The 25,700-nt window shown below is 38.0% G+C and overlaps 1 protein-coding gene across 1 annotated transcript; it reads left to right on the top strand.

Moving 5' to 3' along the window:
• Window positions 1-12,093: 12,093 nt before the first annotated feature.
• On the top strand, window positions 12,094-25,475 carry LOC138014996 (uncharacterized). The gene is made up of 5 exons (XM_068861888.1): window positions 12,094-12,363; window positions 18,223-18,343; window positions 21,337-21,481; window positions 23,411-23,543; window positions 24,012-25,475. The coding sequence occupies exons 1-5, from the start codon at window positions 12,193-12,195 to the stop codon at window positions 24,105-24,107; spliced, it is 666 nt and encodes a 221-aa protein (XP_068717989.1). The 5' UTR covers window positions 12,094-12,192; the 3' UTR covers window positions 24,108-25,475.
• Window positions 25,476-25,700: the final 225 nt, after the last annotated feature.

The following is a 25,700-nucleotide window of genomic DNA, read 5'->3' on the forward strand; positions in this document are numbered from 1 at the left end:
TATCTGGCTAGAAATCTTTTCCTCTGGTCGCGCTTCAGCCATTCGATGAGGGCCATTCTCGTGCTTCTTAAGTTGCCTCGCTCATGCCCAAAAAGAATTCTGGGTAATTCTGCCATTCCATGACAAGGCAAGACTCCCGATTCTCATTTTATATACATATATATTTTTATAAGTGTCGGGCCACCCAGTCCTACCAGCAAAATACCGCATCGATCGAAGTCTTTAGCTTTCAGAACTTGCGCAAATTGTATCGATAGGTCCTGGAATTCGTCCACAGAAAGGCCAGAGAGACAACTTCACTCGTGAACCGCCATGTTTACAACAGAGCATTTTAGGCGTCACAGTCTGCATGAAACCATCTCTCACCTCTGTCTCGAGAAGACCAGACACGCACGGTTCTTACGTTACGTTTATGCCTGTAGAATCGTGAATTGAAATGTCAATTGCTGGTAAAGACCAGCGTGTTAATTTTTTGGTAGGCTAGGTATCGGAGAGCCGCAGAACATTTACGCATGCGCTGACGGAACGTTTGAACAAGAGAGAAAAACGCAGTACCTCCAGACATAGCGCTGGAGCGTCGTACCAAACGAGTCATCCCGGGATTTCGGCCCGTGCGATCGCTTTTGGACGCAGTTGGCCCTTCGCTGCTTTCTGCTACCGACCTTGCCTCCCGGTACGGCATTGAGGGAGAGATATGTCGGCCCCTAAACCATATGTGACAAATCCCACGCCTACTCACAGCTCCAAACCGCCCTTGTCAATATAGCGTAAGAATACGATCGCTTATATATTCAAAAGAGGAGTCATTTTCTCTCTTATATGGTAAACACTGGAGTCGCAGATTACAAAGTGTGCGCACGCGCCCTGCAAAAGGTAACATACATACTTTCATCTCGAATTTTCAGAATAACAACAGGAGCTAATGTCTTGGAGGCATTACATTCGCAGCTAAAATACATAGCATATACAGATACATCCTAAATACATAATATTTAAAGATATTTTTATTAAAAAGAAAAGCCGCTGTACAAAATGCGGCCGTGGATTCTCTTTTAAAAACCAGTAAACTCATAGGTACGGATAAAATCAGGTAGCGCATTCCGCAATTTAGCTGATACGTCAGAAAAAAGAACTAAGACCATAGCTGGTTGTTCTAGGTTTATTGAGGGACAGAAAGTAATTTACGCTAAGATCATGCATAGGAAGAGGACGGGAGAGAAAACGTATTTTTCATATAAGCAGAAAAACCCATTTTTTTTGTTTCAAAATAAACATGAAACATACTTTTATAAAGTAAGATGAGGAAATTTTGAATGCGCTTATTGCATAGAGATGTAGAGTTTGACTTTAGTAGTAAGAGGACAGGTGATCTGCAAATATAAATCTCGTCATTCTCTTATTTCCATTATGCCGTTTCTTTGACACGAGCTAGATTACAGTGAAATGAAAGCACAACTTTCTCGCCAATTTTCTATGATAAAAACTTGTTCAGAAATCCCGACTCTAAGTTAACAGCACACACCAGGCCTACTCCGGGGTATCTGGCTAGAAATCTTTTCCTCTGGTCGCGCTTCAGCCATTCGATGAGGGCCATTCTCGTGCTTCTTAAGTTGCCTCGCTCATGCCCAAAAAGAATTCTGGGTAATTCTGCCATTCCATGACAAGGCAAGACTCCCGATTCTCATTTTATATACATATATATTTTTATAAGTGTCGGGCCACCCAGTCCTACCAGCAAAATACCGCATCGATCGAAGTCTTTAGCTTTCAGAACTTGCGCAAATTGTATCGATAGGTCCTGGAATTCGTCCACAGAAAGGCCAGAGAGACAACTTCACTCGTGAACCGCCATGTTTACAACAGAGCATTTTAGGCGTCACAGTCTGCATGAAACCATCTCTCACCTCTGTCTCGAGAAGACCAGACACGCACGGTTCTTACGTTACGTTTATGCCTGTAGAATCGTGAATTGAAATGTCAATTGCTGGTAAAGACCAGCGTGTTAATTGTTTTGGTAGGCTAGGTATCGGAGAGCCGCAGAACATTTACGCATGCGCTGACGGAACGTTTGAACAAGAGAGAAAAACGCAGTACCTCCAGACATAGCGCTGGAGCGTCGTACCAAACGAGTCATCCCGGGATTTCGGCCCGTGCGATCGCTTTTGGACGCAGTTGGCCCTTCGCTGCTTTCTGCTACCGACCTTGCCTCCCGGTACGGCATTGAGGGAGAGATATGTCGGCCCCTAAACCATATGTGACAAATCCCACGCCTACTCACAGCTCCAAACCGCCCTTGTCAATATAGCGTAAGAATACGATCGCTTATATATTCAAAAGAGGAGTCATTTTCTCTCTTATATGGTAAACACTGGAGTCGCAGATTACAAAGTGTGCGCACGCGCCCTGCAAAAGGTAACATACATACTTTCATCTCGAATTTTCAGAATAACAACAGGAGCTAATGTCTTGGAGGCATTACATTCGCAGCTAAAATACATAGCATATACAGATACATCCTAAATACATAATATTTAAAGATATTTTTATTAAAAAGAAAAGCCGCTGTACAAAATGCGGCCGTGGATTCTCTTTTAAAAACCAGTAAACTCATAGGTACGGATAAAATCAGGTAGCGCATTCCGCAATTTAGCTGATACGTCAGAAAAAAGAACTAAGACCATAGCTGGTTGTTCTAGGTTTATTGAGGGACAGAAAGTAATTTACGCTAAGATCATGCATAGGAAGAGGACGGGAGAGAAAACGTATTTTTCATATAAGCAGAAAAACCCATTTTTTTTGTTTCAAAATAAACATGAAACATACTTTTATAAAGTAAGATGAGGAAATTTTGAATGCGCTTATTGCATAGAGATGTAGAGTTTGACTTTAGTAGTAAGAGGACAGGTGATCTGCAAATATAAATCTCGTCATTCTCTTATTTCCATTATGCCGTTTCTTTGACACGAGCTAGATTACAGTGAAATGAAAGCACAACTTTCTCGCCAATTTTCTATGATAAAAACTTGTTCAGAAATCCCGACTCTAAGTTAACAGCACACACCAGGCCTACTCCGGGGTATCTGGCTAGAAATCTTTTCCTCTGGTCGCGCTTCAGCCATTCGATGAGGGCCATTCTCGTGCTTCTTAAGTTGCCTCGCTCATGCCCAAAAAGAATTCTGGGTAATTCTGCCATTCCATGACAAGGCAAGACTCCCGATTCTCATTTTATATACATATATATTTTTATAAGTGTCGGGCCACCCAGTCCTACCAGCAAAATACCGCATCGATCGAAGTCTTTAGCTTTCAGAACTTGCGCAAATTGTATCGATAGGTCCTGGAATTCGTCCACAGAAAGGCCAGAGAGACAACTTCACTCGTGAACCGCCATGTTTACAACAGAGCATTTTAGGCGTCACAGTCTGCATGAAACCATCTCTCACCTCTGTCTCGAGAAGACCAGACACGCACGGTTCTTACGTTACGTTTATGCCTGTAGAATCGTGAATTGAAATGTCAATTGCTGGTAAAGACCAGCGTGTTAATTGTTTTGGTAGGCTAGGTATCGGAGAGCCGCAGAACATTTACGCATGCGCTGACGGAACGTTTGAACAAGAGAGAAAAACGCAGTACCTCCAGACATAGCGCTGGAGCGTCGTACCAAACGAGTCATCCCGGGATTTCGGCCCGTGCGATCGCTTTTGGACGCAGTTGGCCCTTCGCTGCTTTCTGCTACCGACCTTGCCTCCCGGTACGGCATTGAGGGAGAGATATGTCGGCCCCTAAACCATATGTGACAAATCCCACGCCTACTCACAGCTCCAAACCGCCCTTGTCAATATAGCGTAAGAATACGATCGCTTATATATTCAAAAGAGGAGTCATTTTCTCTCTTATATGGTAAACACTGGAGTCGCAGATTACAAAGTGTGCGCACGCGCCCTGCAAAAGGTAACATACATACTTTCATCTCGAATTTTCAGAATAACAACAGGAGCTAATGTCTTGGAGGCATTACATTCGCAGCTAAAATACATAGCATATACAGATACATCCTAAATACATAATATTTAAAGATATTTTTATTAAAAAGAAAAGCCGCTGTACAAAATGCGGCCGTGGATTCTCTTTTAAAAACCAGTAAACTCATAGGTACGGATAAAATCAGGTAGCGCATTCCGCAATTTAGCTGATACGTCAGAAAAAAGAACTAAGACCATAGCTGGTTGTTCTAGGTTTATTGAGGGACAGAAAGTAATTTACGCTAAGATCATGCATAGGAAGAGGACGGGAGAGAAAACGTATTTTTCATATAAGCAGAAAAACCCATTTTTTTTGTTTCAAAATAAACATGAAACATACTTTTATAAAGTAAGATGAGGAAATTTTGAATGCGCTTATTGCATAGAGATGTAGAGTTTGACTTTAGTAGTAAGAGGACAGGTGATCTGCAAATATAAATCTCGTCATTCCCTTATTTCCATTATGCCGTTTCTTTGACACGAGCTAGATTACAGTGAAATGAAAGCACAACTTTCTCGCCAATTTTCTATGATAAAAACTTGTTCAGAAATCCAGACTCTAAGTTAACAGCACACACCAGGCCTACTCCGGGGTATCTGGCTAGAAATCTTTTCCTCTGGTCGCGCTTCAGCCATTCGATGAGGGCCATTCTCGTGCTTCTTAAGTTGCCTCGCTCATGCCCAAAAAGAATTCTGGGTAATTCTGCCATTCCATGACAAGGCAAGACTCCCGATTCTCATTTTATATACATATATATTTTTATAAGTGTCGGGCCACCCAGTCCTACCAGCAAAATACCGCATCGATCGAAGTCTTTAGCTTTCAGAACTTGCGCAAATTGTATCGATAGGTCCTGGAATTCGTCCACAGAAAGGCCAGAGAGACAACTTCACTCGTGAACCGCCATGTTTACAACAGAGCATTTTAGGCGTCACAGTCTGCATGAAACCATCTCTCACCTCTGTTTTCTTTCAAAGGCTTGCCTTTAACCACATTCTGGCTTAATGATGCCAGCCTGGGGGTTCTGTGGACGAAGATGGTTCAAAAAACCACTTATATAATGATAAACTTACCAGATTAAGGCGAACTTGCTCGCTCTCGTTATATTAAACGGACATTTGTCACGTGATGTTTATACCTGAGCCCACGTTGACCCAAAGCAGCAGATGTTTTATTGAGTACTTCTTACACGGCGGAGCCAAGTTCTGCAGACCGTTTACTACGAAAACCACCGATCTTTGTAATGGGTGGGAATTTGCGTGCCCACTTTCGCTTGTAAATAGTTCAAATTCTTAAGAGGTAACGGCAGAACTGAGCGCATATGGAAGGCTCTATAATCGTGGAAAGGCTCCCGGAGAAGACTTGAAAATGAAGATTAGACAGGACATTATCGGGAAAGGGAGAGACTTCACCTTAGGTTGTTTGTGGGAAGTTTTTTCGCGATTGCCAAAGAAATCAGAGATAAATTTTGAAAACGTGTTTTTCCATTGTTGAGATTTTTTTGTATACCTTAAGCCCGTGGGAAAGGAATTTCATCAAAATGTTTAACGAAAGTGGGCGGGGCAGAGACTCGATAATTTTGGCCCATTCCACAGATCGGTGGTTTTCGTAGTATCGCCGAAAAAGTACAAAAGAAACAAACAAACAAGCGCTTAGCACTTAAAAGGTTAACAAGTAAGTGATACAAAGAGTGGGTAGTAATAATCATGACCGCCTCTGTGATCTGCCGCAACATCGCGTCGTCATGAAAACTGAGTTCCTTTAACATTCATGACAAATTCTGGAAAATCATCTTCGTTTCTATCACACAAATGAAAAAACGCCAAAAACTTGGAATGTTGTAGGAGACAAATTTAGAAATCTCCTCTCCGATTCTCAGGTCTGTGCGGTGCATCCTTTTTGAGTTATTTGTCGAATCATGCTGCGTAAAGCCTTAAACATCCACTGGAGCAGCCATATACCAAACAAACAACTGTACGGAGAACTACCAGCAGTCAGCAACAAAATCGCCTCCCGTAGACTACAACTAGCGGGACACTGTTATCACCATCCAGAGCAAAGCACCCAGAAATCAGTCCTTTGGGAGCGCACACATGGTCATCGCGAGAGGGGAAGACCGAGAACTACCTATATTGACACTGTTAAGAGAGATACTGGGGCATTCGAAGCAAGTGAGATTGCTGCACTGACGGCTAATAAGAGGCTGTGGAATGAGCAAGTGAGTGAGTGAGTGATTTCCCGCAACTTTGCAGTGTTTTGTATGGAGCCGCCATGTTGGTGCAACCTCCGTTGTGCACCAAGTTTTACTTGGTAACAAGTTTGAACACTTGTTTCTATGACGGATGCATGCCATCTTGTCTGTAAGTGTTAGATATTGAATAAGGCATTGGTTTGTGGAACTGAGAGCTGTTGTTGGCTTTGTTAGGAGAGGGTCTGAATGGGGTTAACCGTTAGCCGTGACACGTCAAGAAAAATGACAACAACAAAAAAAACCGTTAGCCGTGAAAAAAAGTTAAAAGCATTTAGCGTGATTTTTTTTACTTTTAAAAGTGGAATAGGGGTTGTTTTGAAGTATTTAGAGACTTCAGGGCACTCAACACCGTTTTACCTCCTTTGCTCTTCTCGTGGACATTCCATCTCGCTAAGCTTGTCTGACAAGACAAAACAAGTCCCAAATAACCCCCACCAAGAGAAGATGAGGTAAGAGAACGGACCCCCATGCCCATCACAGTTTTTAAAAATCTATTTTTGGTTTCGCAAAGCTATTTTAAGTTTTCGTTCCCAACGCCACGCATATTTGAAATTTCATTACGTCATTACAACTTGCCAATCAGGTGCCTCTCTAAAAATAGCTGCGTAGCTCAGATGAGATTTAAAAAATATATATCATTGGCCCGTATATGGGGGATCCGTTCTCTTACCTCATCCTCTCTTGCCCCCAGTTGGAGGTCTTGACAAAAATGTAAGTCGCATTCTGATGACCAATGACTTATTCTTTTCAATGTGCACTAACACCCTACTAACTAACACAGAGAACCTCAAAAAGCAAAAAAAGACTTTCATTTCAATGAGGGACGTTTCTTTCTTTTTCATGTAAGTTAACCGTGACGGGAAAAAAATAACCATTAGCTGTGAAAAGCCAAATTTTCTAACCTTAGTCGTGAAAGCTATCCTCCCATTGAGACCCCCTTAAGTGGGTAGAATCCAAAGAAAGCTTCCTATTTTGTTCCTATTTTGGGATGCGAATTCCTACGTTTTCCTATTTTTGGCCACTGTCTTTCCTATCTCGGAATGTCATTTGTCACTTGACACCCTGGTAGATGGAGGTAGCTGAAGGTATATTAGAACGTAAATGAACGTGAATGCAGGTAGATGAAGGTAAATGAACGCGGGTGAAGGAAGATGTAGGTAGCTGAAGGTAAATGAACGTTAGTGAAGGTATAAGAAGGCAAATGAACGTGAATAAAGGTAAATGGAGATAATTAAACGCGGATGAAGGAAGATTTGGGTAGCTGAACGTAAATGAACGTGAATAAGGGTATATTAAGGTAAATGAATGTTAATGAAGGTAAGCTAAGATATATGAACGTGAATGAAGGTATATGAAGGTAAATCAATGTGAATAAAGGCAGATGAAGGTAAATGAAAGTATATGAAGGTCGATGAACGTGAATGAAGTTATATTAAGGTGAATGAAGGCAGATGATTGCGATTGAAGCTAGACTAAGCTAGATGAAGGTAATAAAGGTAAATGAAGGATGAAGGTAGATGTGGGTAGCTGAAGATAAATGGGCGTTAGTGAAGGTAAATGAAGGTACATGAAGGTAAATGAACGTGAATAAAGGTAAATGATGATAAATGAACGCGGATGAAAAGAAAAGTGGGTAGCAGAAGGTAAATGAACGTGAATGAAGGTATATTAAGGTGAATGAAGGCATATGAAGGTAAGTGAAGGTAGATGAAGGTAAATGAACTTGAATAAAGGCAGGTGAAGGTAACTGAAGGTAGATGAAGGTCACGAAATGAAGATAGATGAACGTGAATGAAGGTAAATGAACGTGAATGAAGGTATATTAAGGTAGATAAAAGGCGATGGAGGTAGATGAAGGTAAATGAACGTGTATGAAGGTAGATGAAGGTAGATAAAAGTCGATGGAGGCAGATGGAGGTAGATGAAGGTAAATGAACGTGTATGAAGGTAGATGAACGTGAATAACGGTATTTTAACTAAGGCAAATGAATGTAAATGAGGGTATGTAGATGAATGTGAGTGCCGGTTGATGACCATGAATGAAGTTAGATGAAAGTAGATGAATGTGAATGAAGGAAGATGAAGGTAGATGAAGGTAAATAATGGTACTAGAGGAAGGTAGATAAACGTCAATGAAGGTAAATGAACGCCAATGAACTCGGGTATATATTAAGATAAATGAATGTGAATGAAGGTAGATGAATGCAAATGAACGTGAATGAATGCAGATGAAGGTATATTAAGGTAAATGAACGTGAATGAAGGAAAATGATGGTAAAAGAACGTGATTGAAGGTGGATGGAAGTGAATGAAGGTATGATAAGGTAAATGAACATGATTGAAGGTAAATGAAAGTAAATGAATGTAGCTGAAGGTAAATGAACGTGAATGAAGGTATATTAAGGTAAATGAATGTGAATGCAGTTTGATGAAGGTATATTAGGGTAAATGAACATGAATGAAGATAAATGACGGTAAATGAACGTGAATGAAAGTAGATAAAGGTATATGAGGGTTAATGAACGTTATTTAAGGTAGATGAAGGTATATGAGGGTTATAATGAATATGATTGAAGGTAGATGAACATATATGAGGGTTAATGAATATTATTGAAGGTAAATGATGGTAAATGTATATTAATACAGATGATGATAAATTTTTATAAATGGAGGTAAATAGATATAGATGAAGGTAAATGTATATGGATGACTGAATTGTGGGAAACTGAAATAAGAATAATTTAGCGTGTCTTACGTAGTCGGGGACTCTTGGTGGGTATATGCATGAGGTCTTTTCCCATTTGTTGGTTATAATTCCAACCCATTTATTCATCATCCATTTATCAAATCGAAAGTGGTTCAGCGTTGTCTGTTCTCTTATCGACAACAGCTGTTATTGTACATTCAACTCTCTAACTCTTTTGTGATTGGCCGAAAGCCTACAGTGAATTTTCGAAATCAGCGCCTGTGACGTCATAACTGCAGATTATACAGTTATCATGTCAAGGTCACTCAAGGTCACGGGTTATCATGTCATGTATGACCGCAGTGCATGATTTCAAAGGGTAATCATGTCACGTTCGCGCGGTTTGTGTTGCTTTCCCTCAGTGAAGAAGCAAAAAAATGACTTCCAGGTTTGTTTTCTTCAGTTACTTATGTATGGCTATTTACTTTCTCATCAATTTTTTTTTCAATTTTTCACATATTGTCTAATGCTTAAAATTTTTTGTCAATCGAATTATGTGCCGCTGATTTGTATACGGTTTACTCGTTGACAAATAAATTACTAGTTCCACTCACTGTCGTGACCATTTTTTTTTTCGTACGATGCATAATAAAACAATTATTAGATTCGGTTTTTGTGATATCCAGAATAATCAACGTCTCGGTGAAGGTTATCAGCCGAAGCCAAAGGCTTCGGCTGATAACCCTTACCTCGACCTTGATTATTCTGGATGTCGCAAAAACCTCATCCAATAATTGTTTAGTATATACCAAAGAAAGTGTTTATTTCAGAGCGTGACCAAAATCATGACACGAAGAAAGAGCAAAGCGTTGTCTATAGCTTTCTCGCAATATGATTGGTTCATTTTCTAAAATGAGCGTTCCTGATTGGCTATTGCATTGCGTGACAAATTGACGAGAGTATGACGCCAGCAGCGTTGTCTAGAATCTTATTGACAACGGCAAATTAGCCAATCAGATTGCGAGATTGCAAGCAATTGTAGTAAAAAATCCATTCAATAGCACAAGGAAAGGAGCTTTCGTCCCGCACTTCAATTATACATTTCTTTTATTCATCAGTCGTTTCACGGGAACCCGTGAGCCCAACAAAACTATCTGGCTTCATAGCTCAGTTGTTAGAGCATTGCATCAGCATCGCAGGTAGAGGTCATGGGTTCGAATCCCTTGAGCTCGAGGCCGGTGTCTGACACTTGCAGACAGACTACATTGTATGATGTTGTGATAAAAAGGAAACCATCAATGATTGGGCCACTTGTCAGCCAAAGCTAAAGCAAAATTGTGCGAAGGCTGTTAAACGGTTGCAACATCACGCCAACACATGCAATGAATGGAGCCAACACTGCTAATTAAGAACAAGAAATCAGAATGTCAAGATTTACTGGCCGGATATCAGCATGCGTGTGTTCGAGAATGGCTAAACGGTCACAACACCTTTTTACATTTTTGTAGAAATAAAATTTTCAAACAGTTTGATTCCATACGCTTTCAACAAGTTTTCCGACATGTAGTTCAGCAAATGTCGAAACCGGTCTTCAGGTCTTTAAACGCCGGCTTTTGCGTGCGAACTAACGATGTGCATCAAGATGATAAAAAGCGTGAACATCCCCGCAATCGAAGTTCTTATCCTTCATTCGAAACTAGCCCAGCGGGCCTCAAATCGACACAAGGACACAAGCTTAAGGTGAAGTAAGAGTAAGTTTATTTTATTTATTTTCCTCGCTGTAAACTAGGATTAGCCGACTTTTTTCGGCATCTCATGTTTCCCATTTAAACCCTACAAATCGTTACGTTGACTGAGCATTGGAATTATGTTTGGGTCGCTTGTGTTTTCACCCACTCACCCACCTAGAACACACCACAGGGGCACCCAACGAGAATATAGTTCAAAACCACTGAAACATAGCATTGTTTAACCTATTTTAGTATTTAAACTGTAGATATAGGCATATTTTTATCCCCTAAAAATTTTTCATCTGTTCGGATTTTCTAGCTGAAAGTCTAGTGGTCCGAAAATTTTAGGGATCAAAACTTACCCTTTCGAAAATTTTAGCCAGATAAAAGGCTCCCGAAAATTCTAGGTGACCTTTTTGAGGTAAAAATCCGGTAAAAATGGGCAATTATACCATTTTTTAGATGTTCGAAAATCCTAGGACAGGCAGGCAATCAATAAATTTTACAACAAATGTTCCGAAAATTCTAGTTCTCAAATCGTCTTCCGAACAGATGTTTTCCGAAAATTGACGTTGGGTGCCCCTGACACCAGTCGGACAAATAAGTGGGACCCTTTTCAATAACCCATACTGGGGTTACGTAAATTTGGTTTAGATTGATGACGTTTTCACATCGAAGATTTGTGGATGGTTAAAGTCATATCATAAATGGAGGTTCCATGCCATTGGTGATTCCCTGCTAGCAGAGCCTCGGGTCTCTTTTCTTTTGAGCAAGAGCCGATACAACTTAGATTTGATCTAGTAATGTAATATATTTCAATAACAAAAGCAAGGTGACACACCCTAACACCAACCCAGTGTGGCCAACACATCACGCATGCTCACAACCATTTCACCCGGTGATCCACCTTCCCACGCGCTTGCCGTGGGAGAACTGTTTTGCTGTTCCCAACCCAGCTTACCATATGTGTGGCATGTAAAACTGCCACTCAAAGGGGTGCTAAAGACACCTTCCTGGAATGTTAGCTACGCCGTGCAAATGAGGCCCGAAATGCCGATACAGCTGTCCATGGTAGCCTGCGAGCAAGCTCTGGCTAGTCCATGGCTGCTAATGACCGGGTGTAATGGTTGTGCGCATGCATGACGTGTTGGCCACCCCGGGTTGGTGTTAGCGTGTGTCACCTTGCTTTTAATGTTGACTTAATTTAACTCGTTTTCCGACTGGATTGCCCGGCAACCCAGTAAATGATTATAACCAACTCGGCGCTACGCCTCGTTGGTTATCTATCACTTCATATCACTGCTTTTGAGTAAATGACAATTTCCGTCGAACGGAAGTTGTCTGCTTTTCGTCTGATTAAGCAATACACTTTGATTGGGTCACACTCTTCTTGCGTCACAAGCGTGTGTGACAAGGCGATATCTCGTGACAGAAACTGGTGTCAGTTTTCACGCGATGCGAAGAAATGGCAGCTTGAAAGCGATACACATGCAATTTATAGTATGGAGGTATACGAAGCCAAATACGACTATTGTGATGACTGTGGGGAGAGCTTGCTTAGTTTCAAAAAAGGAGACAAATTTTTAATCACCCATAAAGCGGATGGAGGGTGGTGGGTTGCACAGAATTTGTCTAGTAACGAAATTGGATACATCCCTGGAGCTTTTGTTGAGGTATTTCATTTTATGTTTTTTCCTTGTCCGTGCCATCTTCTTGTTTTAGGAAGTCCCTATCATGTTTTGTTTGCGATACAAATTAATACGAAACCAAACGTTTCTCTCGTTGTTATCCGATGAGGCTGCACAATAATTTAACATTATTTTACACGACACCTTATAAACCTAAGTGCGTATTCCACAAAAATGAGCTTTTGGATCTTTTGTGACTCTCTACGAACCTTGATACAAAATACTAAAATCTGTTTACCTCACTAAAAAGAAAACATGTCTTTGTGCGAATAGTGACTAAATTCTTCAAATTAGGGACGATTTCCCACGTTGATTATTTTCTTTTAAGCGAAGGATTTCCTCATTTGATAACATGGTAGTATTACGTGTAAAGTGTATCAACTTCCGAGTGCGCTGAACAAGTACTCGCTTAATAACGCTTCCTTAAATTTAATTTTTCTCTTGTATTGAAGTTTATTGGTTTAAGAATTTATAGTTTCATCTCAGCGTTGTTCGCTTGTATTGAAGCTTATGTTCCAGCTACGGACCGACGAGTCTAGGACATCTCTTATCACTCAGAACGTAAACCTCGAAGAGTAAAAGACAGTCCCTCTGCATATCACAATATAATCGAAATTTCTCTTAGTATTTGAATCCAGACTAGTATTCTAAAAGAATTGTAATCGTTCGTAAAGTGCACACGTAAAAGATAAGGTTTAGGATAAAATAATTGGAGTTATTCTAAGCGGGGGCCGCCAGAGCACCCTTGCATGCAATCATTTATCAACTGACTGCTATCGCTCTAACGATCTCATAGTTGAGGATCACAGCACCCCGTAACGAGAATAGCGAAACATAACGCAAGTGAGTGCTTGTTATTCACTATTTTTTGTCTTTCGTTCGCTTAATTAAGGGCTTTACTTTCTGATTTTATTCCGGAGATCTTTCGAAGAGATCACACAGTTTTGTTTGATCTGTCACCCAAAGTTTCAGTTCGTTAGACATTGCCAGTCGATCTGCCACAATACGCACGCGACTCATTGTGTTGGAAGAATACCGATTTGAGGTGGCAAGCTCCATCAGCTTTCCAACACAAGTTCGAACAAATTGACTACCAGAACATTGCGTGCTGAGCTCTTGGAAGATATTATTTGGCTAATTTGGCCAATTAGGAGGACATAGGGTTTGACGGACGAGGTCTTTGTTTTGATGTTTCCTTAGTACAATATAAAACACCAGGATTTGTCTCTCTAATTATTCATTAAAGAACGCATTGCGTACTCTTGTATGCGACAAATATTGGAGGTTTCAAGTTTACGCTTCCCTCTCCAGTCGAGAAATATACCATTCAATAAAATTCCCGAGATATCTCTATTATTCACCTCTTTAATAGACTTGAAATGTGACAATTCTTGCTGGGGAATTTAACATGTACCTGTTGAAAATTCATAGAAACATGATTTGTGAATATGTTCAAATATTTTGCGTCGATGCTGGAGTTAACAGTTTTTTCGGCTAGCGTCACGGTTCATTTGCTCTTTGGGTTTTCGCGGAGGTTTTTTTCTCAGTCTGTTGGCCATTGAATTTTTTTGTCTTTCGTTGAAAAAAATTTGTATAAATAATTGTGATAAAAGTCTTTACCAAATTTGGAATCTATGAGAGTTATCGAACCCAGTTCTTCACGCGTCATTTCATCCGAAATATGCCGACACATCCGTCGTCACCCGGTTGCTCATTCGAAACTGTCTGGTTGTTGTGATAAGGGAAGCTGATTGATTTATCCTCGTATTGGAGGTCAGAAAGGTAATTACAGCTAACGTAATTCATCTTTAGCCCACTAATGGCATTTTATCCTTCAGAGAAAGAGCTTGACTACCGCCTGGTAGCTCGCAGGTGCAAGCTGTACTAGTGTCCTTTCATTCCAGCTGGCTTTCACTTATCTTTTTTAGCTTTCGTGTGAAACGATTTGTACTTCTAGGCAACATTGGAATTTGTCAAGTACGGAACAGTCGAATTAAGCTTTTACACGTAAAATGCTCTTAAAGGGTTGAAGGTAGTCCTTTATGATTTCATTCGGCAACAACTTTGGTCCAGTTAATAAGCTAGTGTCATAGCTTTTATGATTTAGGATCCCCTACCAATATTCTTGACAGATCTGTTCATTAATTTGTCTGGCTTACAACTAACGGAAATATTCTGGTGAGGGTTGGTACCTTGGGATTTCATGTTTATTATGTCGTGAATTTTCGTTCTCTAACTACAGCCGTAGTAGCTGTCAAGAGAGCTAGGGTTGTTTTGCGTCCACTGTAATTCCCTTTCGATTGTTTCTTTTCTTTGTTGTTTCGTTTATATCGTCGGTCGAGTGTTTCAAAGGTGGATATATTTTTAATTTTTACTGCTTTTATTGCCAAGCTTTAATTGCAATAGTTGCTAAATGGCCCCATTGTACGGATATGTTGTTCTTTCCTGATCCTCGCGTCATTTTTGTTTGCATGTGGTGGTTTCCTAATTTGAATTTCAAGAGACGATGGCCATTGAATTAATATGTCGGTCAGAAACGACACTGATGTGGGCCTTTCAAAATAGATGTAGCATTTTGTGTAATAGCTTGGTAGAATACCAACAATCATTCATTCAGATGAACTCTTAATTATAAACTATAATGAATCTGTCTTCTTTATTTTTGTATTCGGTATTGATATTTTAAAATCAATGTTGGCAATGCGTCAAACAGCTGTCTATTTATTTCTTTTCTAAAACAAACCTAGAAATTAAAAGGGCGTGTTAAATTAATGTGATAGCTTACTCTGAATTTTAACATTTTGCCTTAAATAAACAACTTAATTTTATCATAGTGAGTTAACTGCTCTAACTTAAAGACAAACAGGAATATAAGATATTCAATTTATATCCTTGTATTGTATTTCCGGTAAATATAACGACAGACTGGAATATCGAATGCCTTATAATCTCATAGGTATTTTCCACAATATAGATGTGTTGGGTTTTTATTTTGAAATTTTTTCACAAACTTCTCCAGAGAAAAATAAGAATTTACGGGCCAACTGGAAAACATGGACTGGACTCTGGACTGGACTTTGGACTGGACTCTGGACAGGACCCTGGACTGGACTTTATTAAACGAAGTTAATGTTTAACTAATAATATAACGATTAACCGTTTCTATTTAATTATTAACCAGCGAGAATGAGAATGAGAATGGATGTTTTTTTCAAAGGGAACATAAACGAAAAATCGAACAACGCTGCCCAGTAACTTTCAATCAAGTCAAGCTACTATTACGTAAATACTGTGACCACGATATATCTCATCCGTGCGCTGTCTAAAGAATGTTAGGAATGTTTTTGTCTGCGAGACCGCGACATTGGGTTTTGATTGCGAGACCGAGATTTAGATCCCAAAATGGCTTTGCAAAAAATTTGAGACAGAGAGACGTTCGGGAACGCTCAAAAACCGAGACCATCCATTCAGAGACCATTCATCACCCCTCAGGTGACAACGAACAATGATTTGATTGGTTAGATTTAGCCTGTGTACTTCTTCAACAAAAATTAGCTACTATAAAATTTGAATTGTTACACAAATCAGGAATGCCAGGTCACGATTGTCAAGTTCTAAGATTAAAGATATGCTGCCAATCAATAAAGAAGATGAAAAAGATTAAAAAGATGAAAGCAAATGTATTTTTCCTTCTCAGCTGTATACATTTATTATTTCTTTTTCCTGGCAACAATGTTTTGGTATTTGCCACCCCCACATTGTTACGTGATGACTTGAAACTTTCACAGCATTTACGCAATCATAGCCAAGCGTACAAGTGACGGGGTTTGTAATGTTAATTTACCGCTGTAAACAACTGAAGTGCTTAGTTTGCAGTTTCCTAGCTGGGGTTCAATTGTAGAAATAGTTCGCAAAGAGATCGCGCTTAACATATCGAATATATTGAATTGGACTACATTCCTAACATTCTTTAGACAGCGCACGGATGAGATATATCGTGGTCACAGTATTCACGTAATAGTAGCTCGACTTGATTGAAAGTTACTGGGCAGCATTGTTCGATTTTTCGTTTATGTTCCCTTTGAAAAAAACATCCATCCTCATTTTCATTCTCGCTGGTTAATAATTAAATAGAAACGGTTAATCGTTAAATTAATGGTTAAACATTAACTTCGTTTAATAAAGTCCAGTCCAGGGTCCAGTCCAGAGTCCAGTCCAAAGTCCAGTCCAGAGTCCAGTCCATATTTTCCAGTTGGCCGAATTTACGGGTATATATTATCTGTACTGTTGATACCAGGGGGCCAAGTTGTTGTTTATGTGAACACATGTTTTGCTTTGTAATTAATTAAGCCATTCCGATTGCATGGCGTTGCCCTTTACAATCAGGTTCCTTTTCCCCAATTTTGTGGAATATTATCTTGAACTTTGCACAATATATTATTTCATTCAAATTGTGGTAGTCTTGGAACAGTCTTTTAAAGTTTATGTAATAATAATTATTATTTCAAGAAGTTAGGTGTTGTATTATTCAGTGATTATTGTTGCCACAACCCAAGCTTGGTTTGTTTTCATAAGATTTTAGCAAGATTATTTAAACCTAGTTTGATTTTTGCCTTTGTGATGGAAAAAAAAAAAAACATAAAAGGAAACTTTTAAATCAACTAAATATACTGTAATTTGAAATATTATTCCTTATCCTTGAAAATGAGTCATTAAAAGTAGCATTTTCTGGTGAGACCACAAGGTGTTTTGAAAAAGAAGAACAGGCTTGCTTAGTTATCACTTAACAGTGTCGCTGCTTCTCCACTGTTTTTTTGGTGCTTAAAGTAAGGGTGGATATTTAAAAACATAAGTAGTTAAATTATGTCTAAGCTTTAGTGAGTTTTATACTTATTTGTAGAGGCAAAGCTTTAGAGGAAAAAATTAAGGAATGTTTTTCAGTTTTTTTTCCCGTCACCAGCAAACAAATATGGCAAATCCTAACAAAGGCTTGCAAACAACATGCTGTGCAATTCCTGAATCTAACAGCCATGTCTAAAGACTTCATTATTTTTTTGAACTGTTACATGTAGCAGCAGAAGGTGGAACAGCTTGCCCTTAAGTCATTGTTAATTCTGTAGACAACACTTGTTTTGAAGTGTTATTTCCTCTTATTCCAGGCGGATTTTTGGTGTTGCATCTTTATGATCTACCAGTATATTCAAAGGGAAAGGCAAAATTACATTTACGAAGTTGGTCTATCAGTAAATTTTCCTCACTTTTCTTGCTATTGCAACAGTGTGATCTCCTTGCATTTAAAAAAAGTGAAAATTAATATTGATGAAAATTTTACATATTGATTTTAAAGCTGGGTTATCATAGTGATCTGCATCCCCATCTTATATCAGTTAGATCAAAGCAAAAAACGTATTTGAATTGTTTCCAGAAAGTCAGCAGAAATATTAATCTTAATTTAATCTTAAGACGTATGGCTCACGTGCATTCTCTGTTTGTGCACCGCGATTATGGAATAGTCTTCCTTTAGAAATTAGGAGGTGTGACTCTATTGACACTTTTAAGAAGAAACTTAAGACATCTTTTTAAGAGCTCATATTTTTGTTAGCTATGAGTACATATTTAAATATTACTAATTATTGATTTTTATTATTTTATATTTTGTATTATCTTATTCTTTTATTTGTATATTTAATTTAGTATACAGTGTAAACTGGCAATTATTATTACTATTATTATTTTTGGAACTTGTTAAGTGCTCTTGGACATTGTAATGTAATCAGCGATATATAAATAAAGTATTATTATTAGTATTATTATTATATAATTCCTGCTTATTCTTTCTTTCAGTGCATTGAAGTTATTGATCCTTTGACGTTAGAACGAATGGATGTGTCTTCAAGGCAACAGAAGTTCAAAATGGATGCTCTGTGTGAATTAACAGCTAAGATACAACAAAATCCTCAGCCAGGTACAGCTGTAGAAGTATGGACTCATGTGTGTCCATAAAGAATGATATGCTGTGAACACATGTTCTTTTTCATTTAAAAAACAATGCAGGACAGTAATTAAAGCTTGGTGGAAGCACCTGGAGAAGGTGTTTTCACTCTTCCTTCGCTGTAGTCAATCTGAGGGGTCCCACATGTATGATTAACTCCCAAGATCTGTGGACGCAATATTCAATCACCAAACTTGTGATTGGCTAAGGCTGATCAAATCGGTCTGTCATTCCCCCACCAAACAGAAAAGGGAGTTCATTAGATAAAACAAACAACCATTTGGCAAGTGTTTCCTACTTTAATTGTTACATGTACTTATTTCTTTGTTGAGACTTATGTGAGTAGTTCGCTAAAATACTGAGAAGTAAAGGATCTCTCCAACTCTCAACCCTGTTGCTTTACTGTTTCTTCTTGTTTTCATTATTATCGCAAAATTTTATTGTTAAAGCTTTCTTTTAAAATGTAAGAAAAGTAAAACTTTATTTAAGGTTACTGTAGACCTGCACAGGTGAAATTTTTGCGATTTTTTTCTTATCTCATAGTAATCAACACTACTTAAAGAACATTAAATTTTCAAAAAAAAAAACTCCAAAATGTTAAACAGAAGCCCAAGTTATTAACAAAAACATCTATTCAAAGGATCTTTCTCAGTCAGCAAAGGTGGGAAAAGCCAATTAGAAGCTGTCAACGCAAGGAATTTGGTCACGTGTTTCGTGGGAAATTAACTGTGGTCTTGAATTTCAAGTCATGTTGTTTGTTATAAAAATCATCAAATTTTTTCACACATTGTCGTTGGTTTACTCCCTGGGAATGACTTTTTTCTGGGAAGGATAAACAAGAAACAAGAAAAGAGTCCGTAGTAAAACCTAAAAAGAAGTGTGGTCGTAAATAGTTAAAGAAATGAGAAAAACATTTTGCGGTTCGTTCCAAGGAACTCTGCAGTACATCTTGTGTTCCCATTGGCTGTTGTTATGTGTGGTTTTTGCGTGTTGATAGGTGATGGATCAAGAGGCGTGAATAGTTTGTAGAACTTTGGAAGTGAAAAAAAACGTAGTTCATTTTTACCCAAGTGTATCCGCTTTAAGCGAATTGATAGGGTATGAAAATTTATTGGATTGTCTTGAAATTTCGCTTGAGGACTCCCAAGATACCAGCCTATAATACTGTGTGAGGGATTCCCGTTTTTTTCAAATTGAACTCCCGCAATGGCCTACTACCGTATTTACCCGTGCATAAGTCGATCCCATGTATTAATAAGTCAACCCCCCATTTTTGATGCATGGCAAAAAAAGCAATTTCTTAATTTCTTTGCTAAATGTTCATGGGATACTAATCTTGCATTCTTCGATTTCTGGAACTGTGGATTCACAAAAAATTGAGGGCCTCAAGCGCTTAATAGTTTTGTGGTTCAGCGGTTGTTGTATGTACGGCATTTTGTCCTTGAATTTTGAAAAAGTTCTCTGAAAATCGAACATGTAAACCTCAAACTACATGTAACCTGTTTCGTTGTTCAAGGATAAATGGCTTTAGAGGATAAGCACAACATCACAGAAGCAGGAGTCAATCTTTGAAAATAACTTCAAAAACAATGCGAAATGTGCAAGGTTTAATTGGTGCTTGACTTATAATTTCTCACATGGCAAACGAAACAAAACACATACATGTAAACCAAAAAATACAAAGTTTAAAGCATTTAAGTCATCCAGGCTTGTATAAAGAATGAAAAACAATCATTACCAACCAGCATTTTCAGGCAACACGAGTGACGATCATGATTGCACGCAAACACAAGGTATTGCGCCAGGTTACTAAGTCGTTGAAGGATCGCGTTTTATTTGAAGAAACAAGAATGTTTTTTAGAGCTTTCTGCCTTTGGAAAACGAAAATTTCCAGTGTCTATTTCATATTTTGTGCTTGTGAGTATATTCAACATTTAAAGTAAAACAAATCCTTTTTCATTTCAACTGGAATTGCTTAAATTACATTCATCTTGAAGTCTTTTGTCGGCTTTTGTCCACTGCGTTTGTTATGCCCAAAGACCACATTATGATGTTAATTTTGAATAAATTATTTAGCTGGAACTTGGCTCGAAATCTTTGACCCATGTATAAGTCGAGGGTGATTTTTGGAGCTTCTTTTGAGGTCATAAAAGGTGGACTTATTCACGGGTAAATACGGTACTTAACCTTTATCAGAAAATTTTTGATATGCATATTTGAAACTAAATTTTCTAAGCAACCAATTATTGGAATATCAAAAAAAGCCTCACAAGGTTGTGACAATAAACGCCTTGTGAATGACATCATACTGTAGGGTTCCCTTCGCATTAAAATTTGATAGTGAGCAATAAATTCGATCAGAGAGACATTGGTCATTCAAGGTTTTTTTGCCCTGCCCTTTTTTCAATTTAGGTAAAGTGAAAAAAATATGTGTTTACTGGAAAGTGCATTCCATAGCCTTTCAATAATAATTTATTATCAATTGATGTATAGTTTATGGCTATTGCGCCTGTAACAAAGCATGTCGAGAAGAATTTTAGCAAGGGACACCCGTGAAGGTCTTATGTTACCTTAAGAAAAGTGAAGGGAAAGAATCATAAAAATGAACCTTTTCTTTGTTTTAAGAAGGATTTTTTTAATTATTGCAATATGGAGACAAAAGTAATAATTATAATTATCACAAAAATGTCTGAGCTTGACGTGTGTGAAGGGAACTTACAAAGCAAAGAGGATTTTGTAGTAGCACAGTTTCTCTGTGCTCAAGGTGTGTCAAGCAACTGCTTTTATAAAAAAGTAGGAGCAGTTGCTGCTAGCTGGTCTCTAATTTGGAGCTGTGCAATATGAAAAGGACATTTTAGGAGTGGTACATTTTTATGGATCTTTTATGTTAGACCCTCAAGGAGCAGTTTTAGTTGGATGGCATCTTGAAGACTCACAAACATTTAAAATTAATTTTGTGTTATTAGGGAGGAATCATCCAAAATATCCAAAGGAGGATTACTTCGAAAGTACGCCTCCTACAACTCCTGAGTTGAAGAGAACAAGGGCACCCCTCAATGCCTCCAAAGAACAAGATGAGTTAAGGAAAGATCTTAAATTCAGCCAACAAAGGTAAGTTTGTGGATTATTTTTTTTCTCTGTGAAAAAGGAATGTGCGTCTCTAACATGGCAAAACTAAGATTGAGTAATATTATGTTGAATACAATTATTTACAGTGTAAGCTCCCACAGGACTGCGGTTTGTGGAGTTCAGGGCTGTCATTGGGGGCCGTAACCCATGAAACCTATTACGACTGAGCCCAGTCGATGTTACATGAACACTGTACAGGTGATGGTTGCTGCAGAATGAATATTCATGTGGCAAAACAAATTGAAACTTTTTTGTAAACATTTACCTTTTTAAGGAAATATAATAATTATTGCTGCCTTGTGTTGTCTGTGTTCCTGATTCTAAGGTGTGTTTTGGGTAAAATTCCAAAGTAACCTTTTCCGTAAAAAACCTTGGAGAACATCCCCCATGGATCGTTGTTGGATTCCAATGCCATTTTTAGCAACAAAACGCATTATTCAGTGCACCATACTTAATATAAGTGGATTCCGCTGACCATTTTTCATGGTTCTGTATTGTGTGGCCATTTTTACGTGGGTAGCTTATCTTTTAATTATTAGTTTGGAAACCAAAGTTGATCTTTATTCATGGGTACACCAGAAATTAACAACTTTATTCATCCCTGCGAATACTTTATAAAATGTATTAGTTATAAAAAGAATGTATCTGAATTCACACCCATGAATGCCGAATCCAGCAAAAACAACCACTCGTCAGCTTAAATAAGACAAGGCACTTACAACATCATGTACTTCACTATTTTTGTAACATTGTCTAATAATTATGTTTTTGCCCTGTTTTATTTTCGTTATTGTTTGATTGAGGAAATAAAAAAATTGCACCTCAGAGAGCAGGAAAGTGTATTTCCAAGGGTCTAATTTTAAAGCTTTTCTAGCTGGGAGCATGCCTCCAGACGCCCCTAAGGGCTCAGGCCCTTCAGGCCTTCATTAATTTTACGTGGCCATCAGCCATGGATTAACATGTTACGGGTGAAATCCTGAGTGTTACACCTGCTTCAAAACTTATTGACAGTCCTGGAGTTAATAAAGAGCACATTCATAATTCTTGGAGGAGGAAAAATTATACAATGTAAATTATAAAAATGCCCCTAAGAACACACAAAACAAAAATGCGAAGAAATATGATTTTCATTTATGATATTCAGTCATATTTCACTACAGTTGACAGCAAGTTAATGACAACATTAATAATATAATTATTATTTTTGACAGCCAGTTTTCAATTTCGTGATGTGGTGTATTTGACCAAGAAAGACCCCCTTGTACTTATACATTTGTCAGTGATGTTTTCAGTTAACATTAGCCAGGATAAAATCTGTCTATTTAAGCAACTATACTATTTGGAGTGAAAGACGAAAGAAGGCAGCTGCAAGTCACTACTACCTACCTTGTTTTCTTGGGTGGTTACCCTACAGCATTGTTTGTCAGCATATATTACATTTCCTTATTTTAAACTGGCATCACCTACTTTTCAGACACAATCATTTACAGGAAAAACTTCTCCCATGGAACCCTGGAAATGGTTTAGTCCACATGAACATAGTTAACAAACTGCCCAGCATTGTTATGTCATTTCTCCCTTGCTTTTTGTTTAGAAAGATGGACAGGAATTGTACAAAAAATATATTATTAATTTTCATTTTAACAACTTTATAATAAATTATTTTACTTTTTTGGGAAATTACAGTAGTTGCTTAGTGACTGGCAAAAGGACAACTGAAAATACAATACAATACAATACAGGATTCAGACCAGTCCTATAACATCGGTAACACCAAGGTGGATGCTCTACACATTTCGGCCATCACCAAGAACTAATTTCCCAGCCTTCCCACATGTGCATTACACCTTAAGACATCATTTATTGCATTTGACAAGAATGTTATTATTTCCTTACTTTCTTACGTTTTAGAGGTATTCAACTTGGTAGACCAGAACTTGTGAAAACTTGGGAAAAATTTGAACAAAAGAAATCAATCAAAGCAGAAAAAGGGAATGATAGTGAACTTGAATCCAGATTTCGAAACCTCTCTCAGAAGCAGGAGGTGAGTCAAAATACTTTAGTTTTATTTAATTTACACAGCAGTAACATGCTTGATTTGTGACACTTGTAATAATTGGGAAATTATTAGTGGAGCTCCAGCGGCCCAAAGCGACACTCCTCTTGTAAACCTCTATGTTAGGGGATATTATTTGTAAAGCAACATTGTTTACTTTTAAAAACATTTAAAAGGCTTCAAAAAATCTATTTTGGTCCTACATGTAACATAAGCTTATGCACACAAGCTCATGAAACCAGGGCTAGGAGTCCACCTGGGTTGGCAGGCTACAATGTAGATAGAAAAATTCCACCCGTTAATCAGATTGCAGATTGCATTGTGAAAAAATAAATATTGTCATTGTTGCATTTTTTGATTGTGAATGAATTGGTTAAGACCTCTTTTCCTGATCAACAATTGCCTTTCTCAGCAATAACGCTTTAATTTTGACGTCTTTTTTTTTCTTTGTGTTAGGATATGGAGAAAGAGAAAGAATCGGAGGCCAGCAAGCCAGAATTTATGAAAGTCAGCCTCAAGAAATCCGCGAGAGAGGTGCAAGCTACAAGCTGACCTGCTGGTTGGGATTTTTCATGATAATAATAACATTTTTATTATTATTGTGATTACTAAACTGGGAATATTATTTCAAAATATTGATCCAGTCTACAAAGTCTATACCCAAATTAGGTTGACTTTGGCTTGACATGCTGCTGTGTAATCTGTAAAGTTATCCCTCAAGGGTGGTATATTGTAGATTAAGTTATATGACGAGAGCAATCATTTATGAGGCTCCTTTATTATCTGAAGTGGTTTTCTTTGCATGTCTTGTTCTCTAGTGTCTGTATAGTAAATTGAGAAACAAGAAAAGTGGTTAACATATCAGACTAATTTGAGATGTCTCAGCTCTTGCTCGTTTTAAATCATGATAATGTACACATCCATTTGCTGAGAAAAATCAGATTTAGCTTGACCAATTTAATCATGCACTGATGGAATGTTGATTTTTTGTTAAATTCCTTTTCAATTTGTTGTATTATTTTTGAGTTTGTAAACTTGATAATATTGGCTTTATGTTAATGCTAGAGAAGATTATGATTATCATTTATTATATGGCTACAATAGTACATGCACTCTGATTGGCTGCTGACCGGACATTATGAAAATTTTTCTATGCTTGACGGCTCTTTTGAGTTGAGAATAAAAGCTACGAGTGCATGGGTGAAAACAACAAAAAATATGGGCAAAGTTTAACTATATTTTCAATAACTGGAAAAAAGACTAGCATACAGATACTTCTTTAGTAGGAGCGACGAAGAGAGCCACAGGGAGAGCGAGTTTTATTATCCAAAGGACGAAGAGCAGGCCAAAACTGGTCTGAGATTTCCCGGTAATGACCTCACTCTCGGTTAATAATAACTTCATAATGCCCTACAATTCAGTCACAATTAGCCAATCAGAGCGCGCGTTAAATCGGCTACAAACACAAGCCATATAATAAGTGGTATGTAATCTTGAATGGTTGTGAGTTTTTATCCAAGTTTTATTTCATACTATTTGAAGAAGTTTACATAATAATACAAGCATACAAGCGACCATATGACCTCAAAAAGTAATGTCTTCCTCAAATTGTTTTTGTTTTTGTTTTTTTTTAACATTTTCTTTCTTGAAAGTGTGGAGCAGCATAAACAAATAACCAGTTTCAGTAGAAAATAATTTAGATTTCTCCACTTGGTAAGTTTCATGCATACATTACACTCTAATTGTTTCAGTTGTTTCATGTTTGCTGTTGGTTTTTTTCAACAGCCATAACAGTACTGTTTTCAGTGTCCTGTTTTGTGTAATAATTGTTTTTTGTACTACAAATTACAAAGTTACTTTAAATTTATTTTTGTATTTGAGACAGTTTTCTTTAAACAGAACAGAGTTTTGTTATCCCAAGCACTGTAGTTTGGTCAATTTTAAATACACGGTATTTAAATAGGTGATCAAGATCACCTTTCTCTGTCCCTTTTTCCTCCTACACGAGGTATCACAGGTTGTGATAGTGTGAAACATGACATAACCACAGACAAACACCCTTTCTGTAAAGAAAAAAATTACTTCAGGTCGCCTCAAAGTGGCACTGTGACCAAATAGTTTATACTTCCCTTCTTCAAATTTTAA

This window comes from Montipora capricornis, chromosome 9, assembly GCF_036669925.1.
Source record: "Montipora capricornis isolate CH-2021 chromosome 9, ASM3666992v2, whole genome shotgun sequence".
Taxonomy (NCBI): Eukaryota; Metazoa; Cnidaria; class Anthozoa; order Scleractinia; family Acroporidae; genus Montipora; species Montipora capricornis.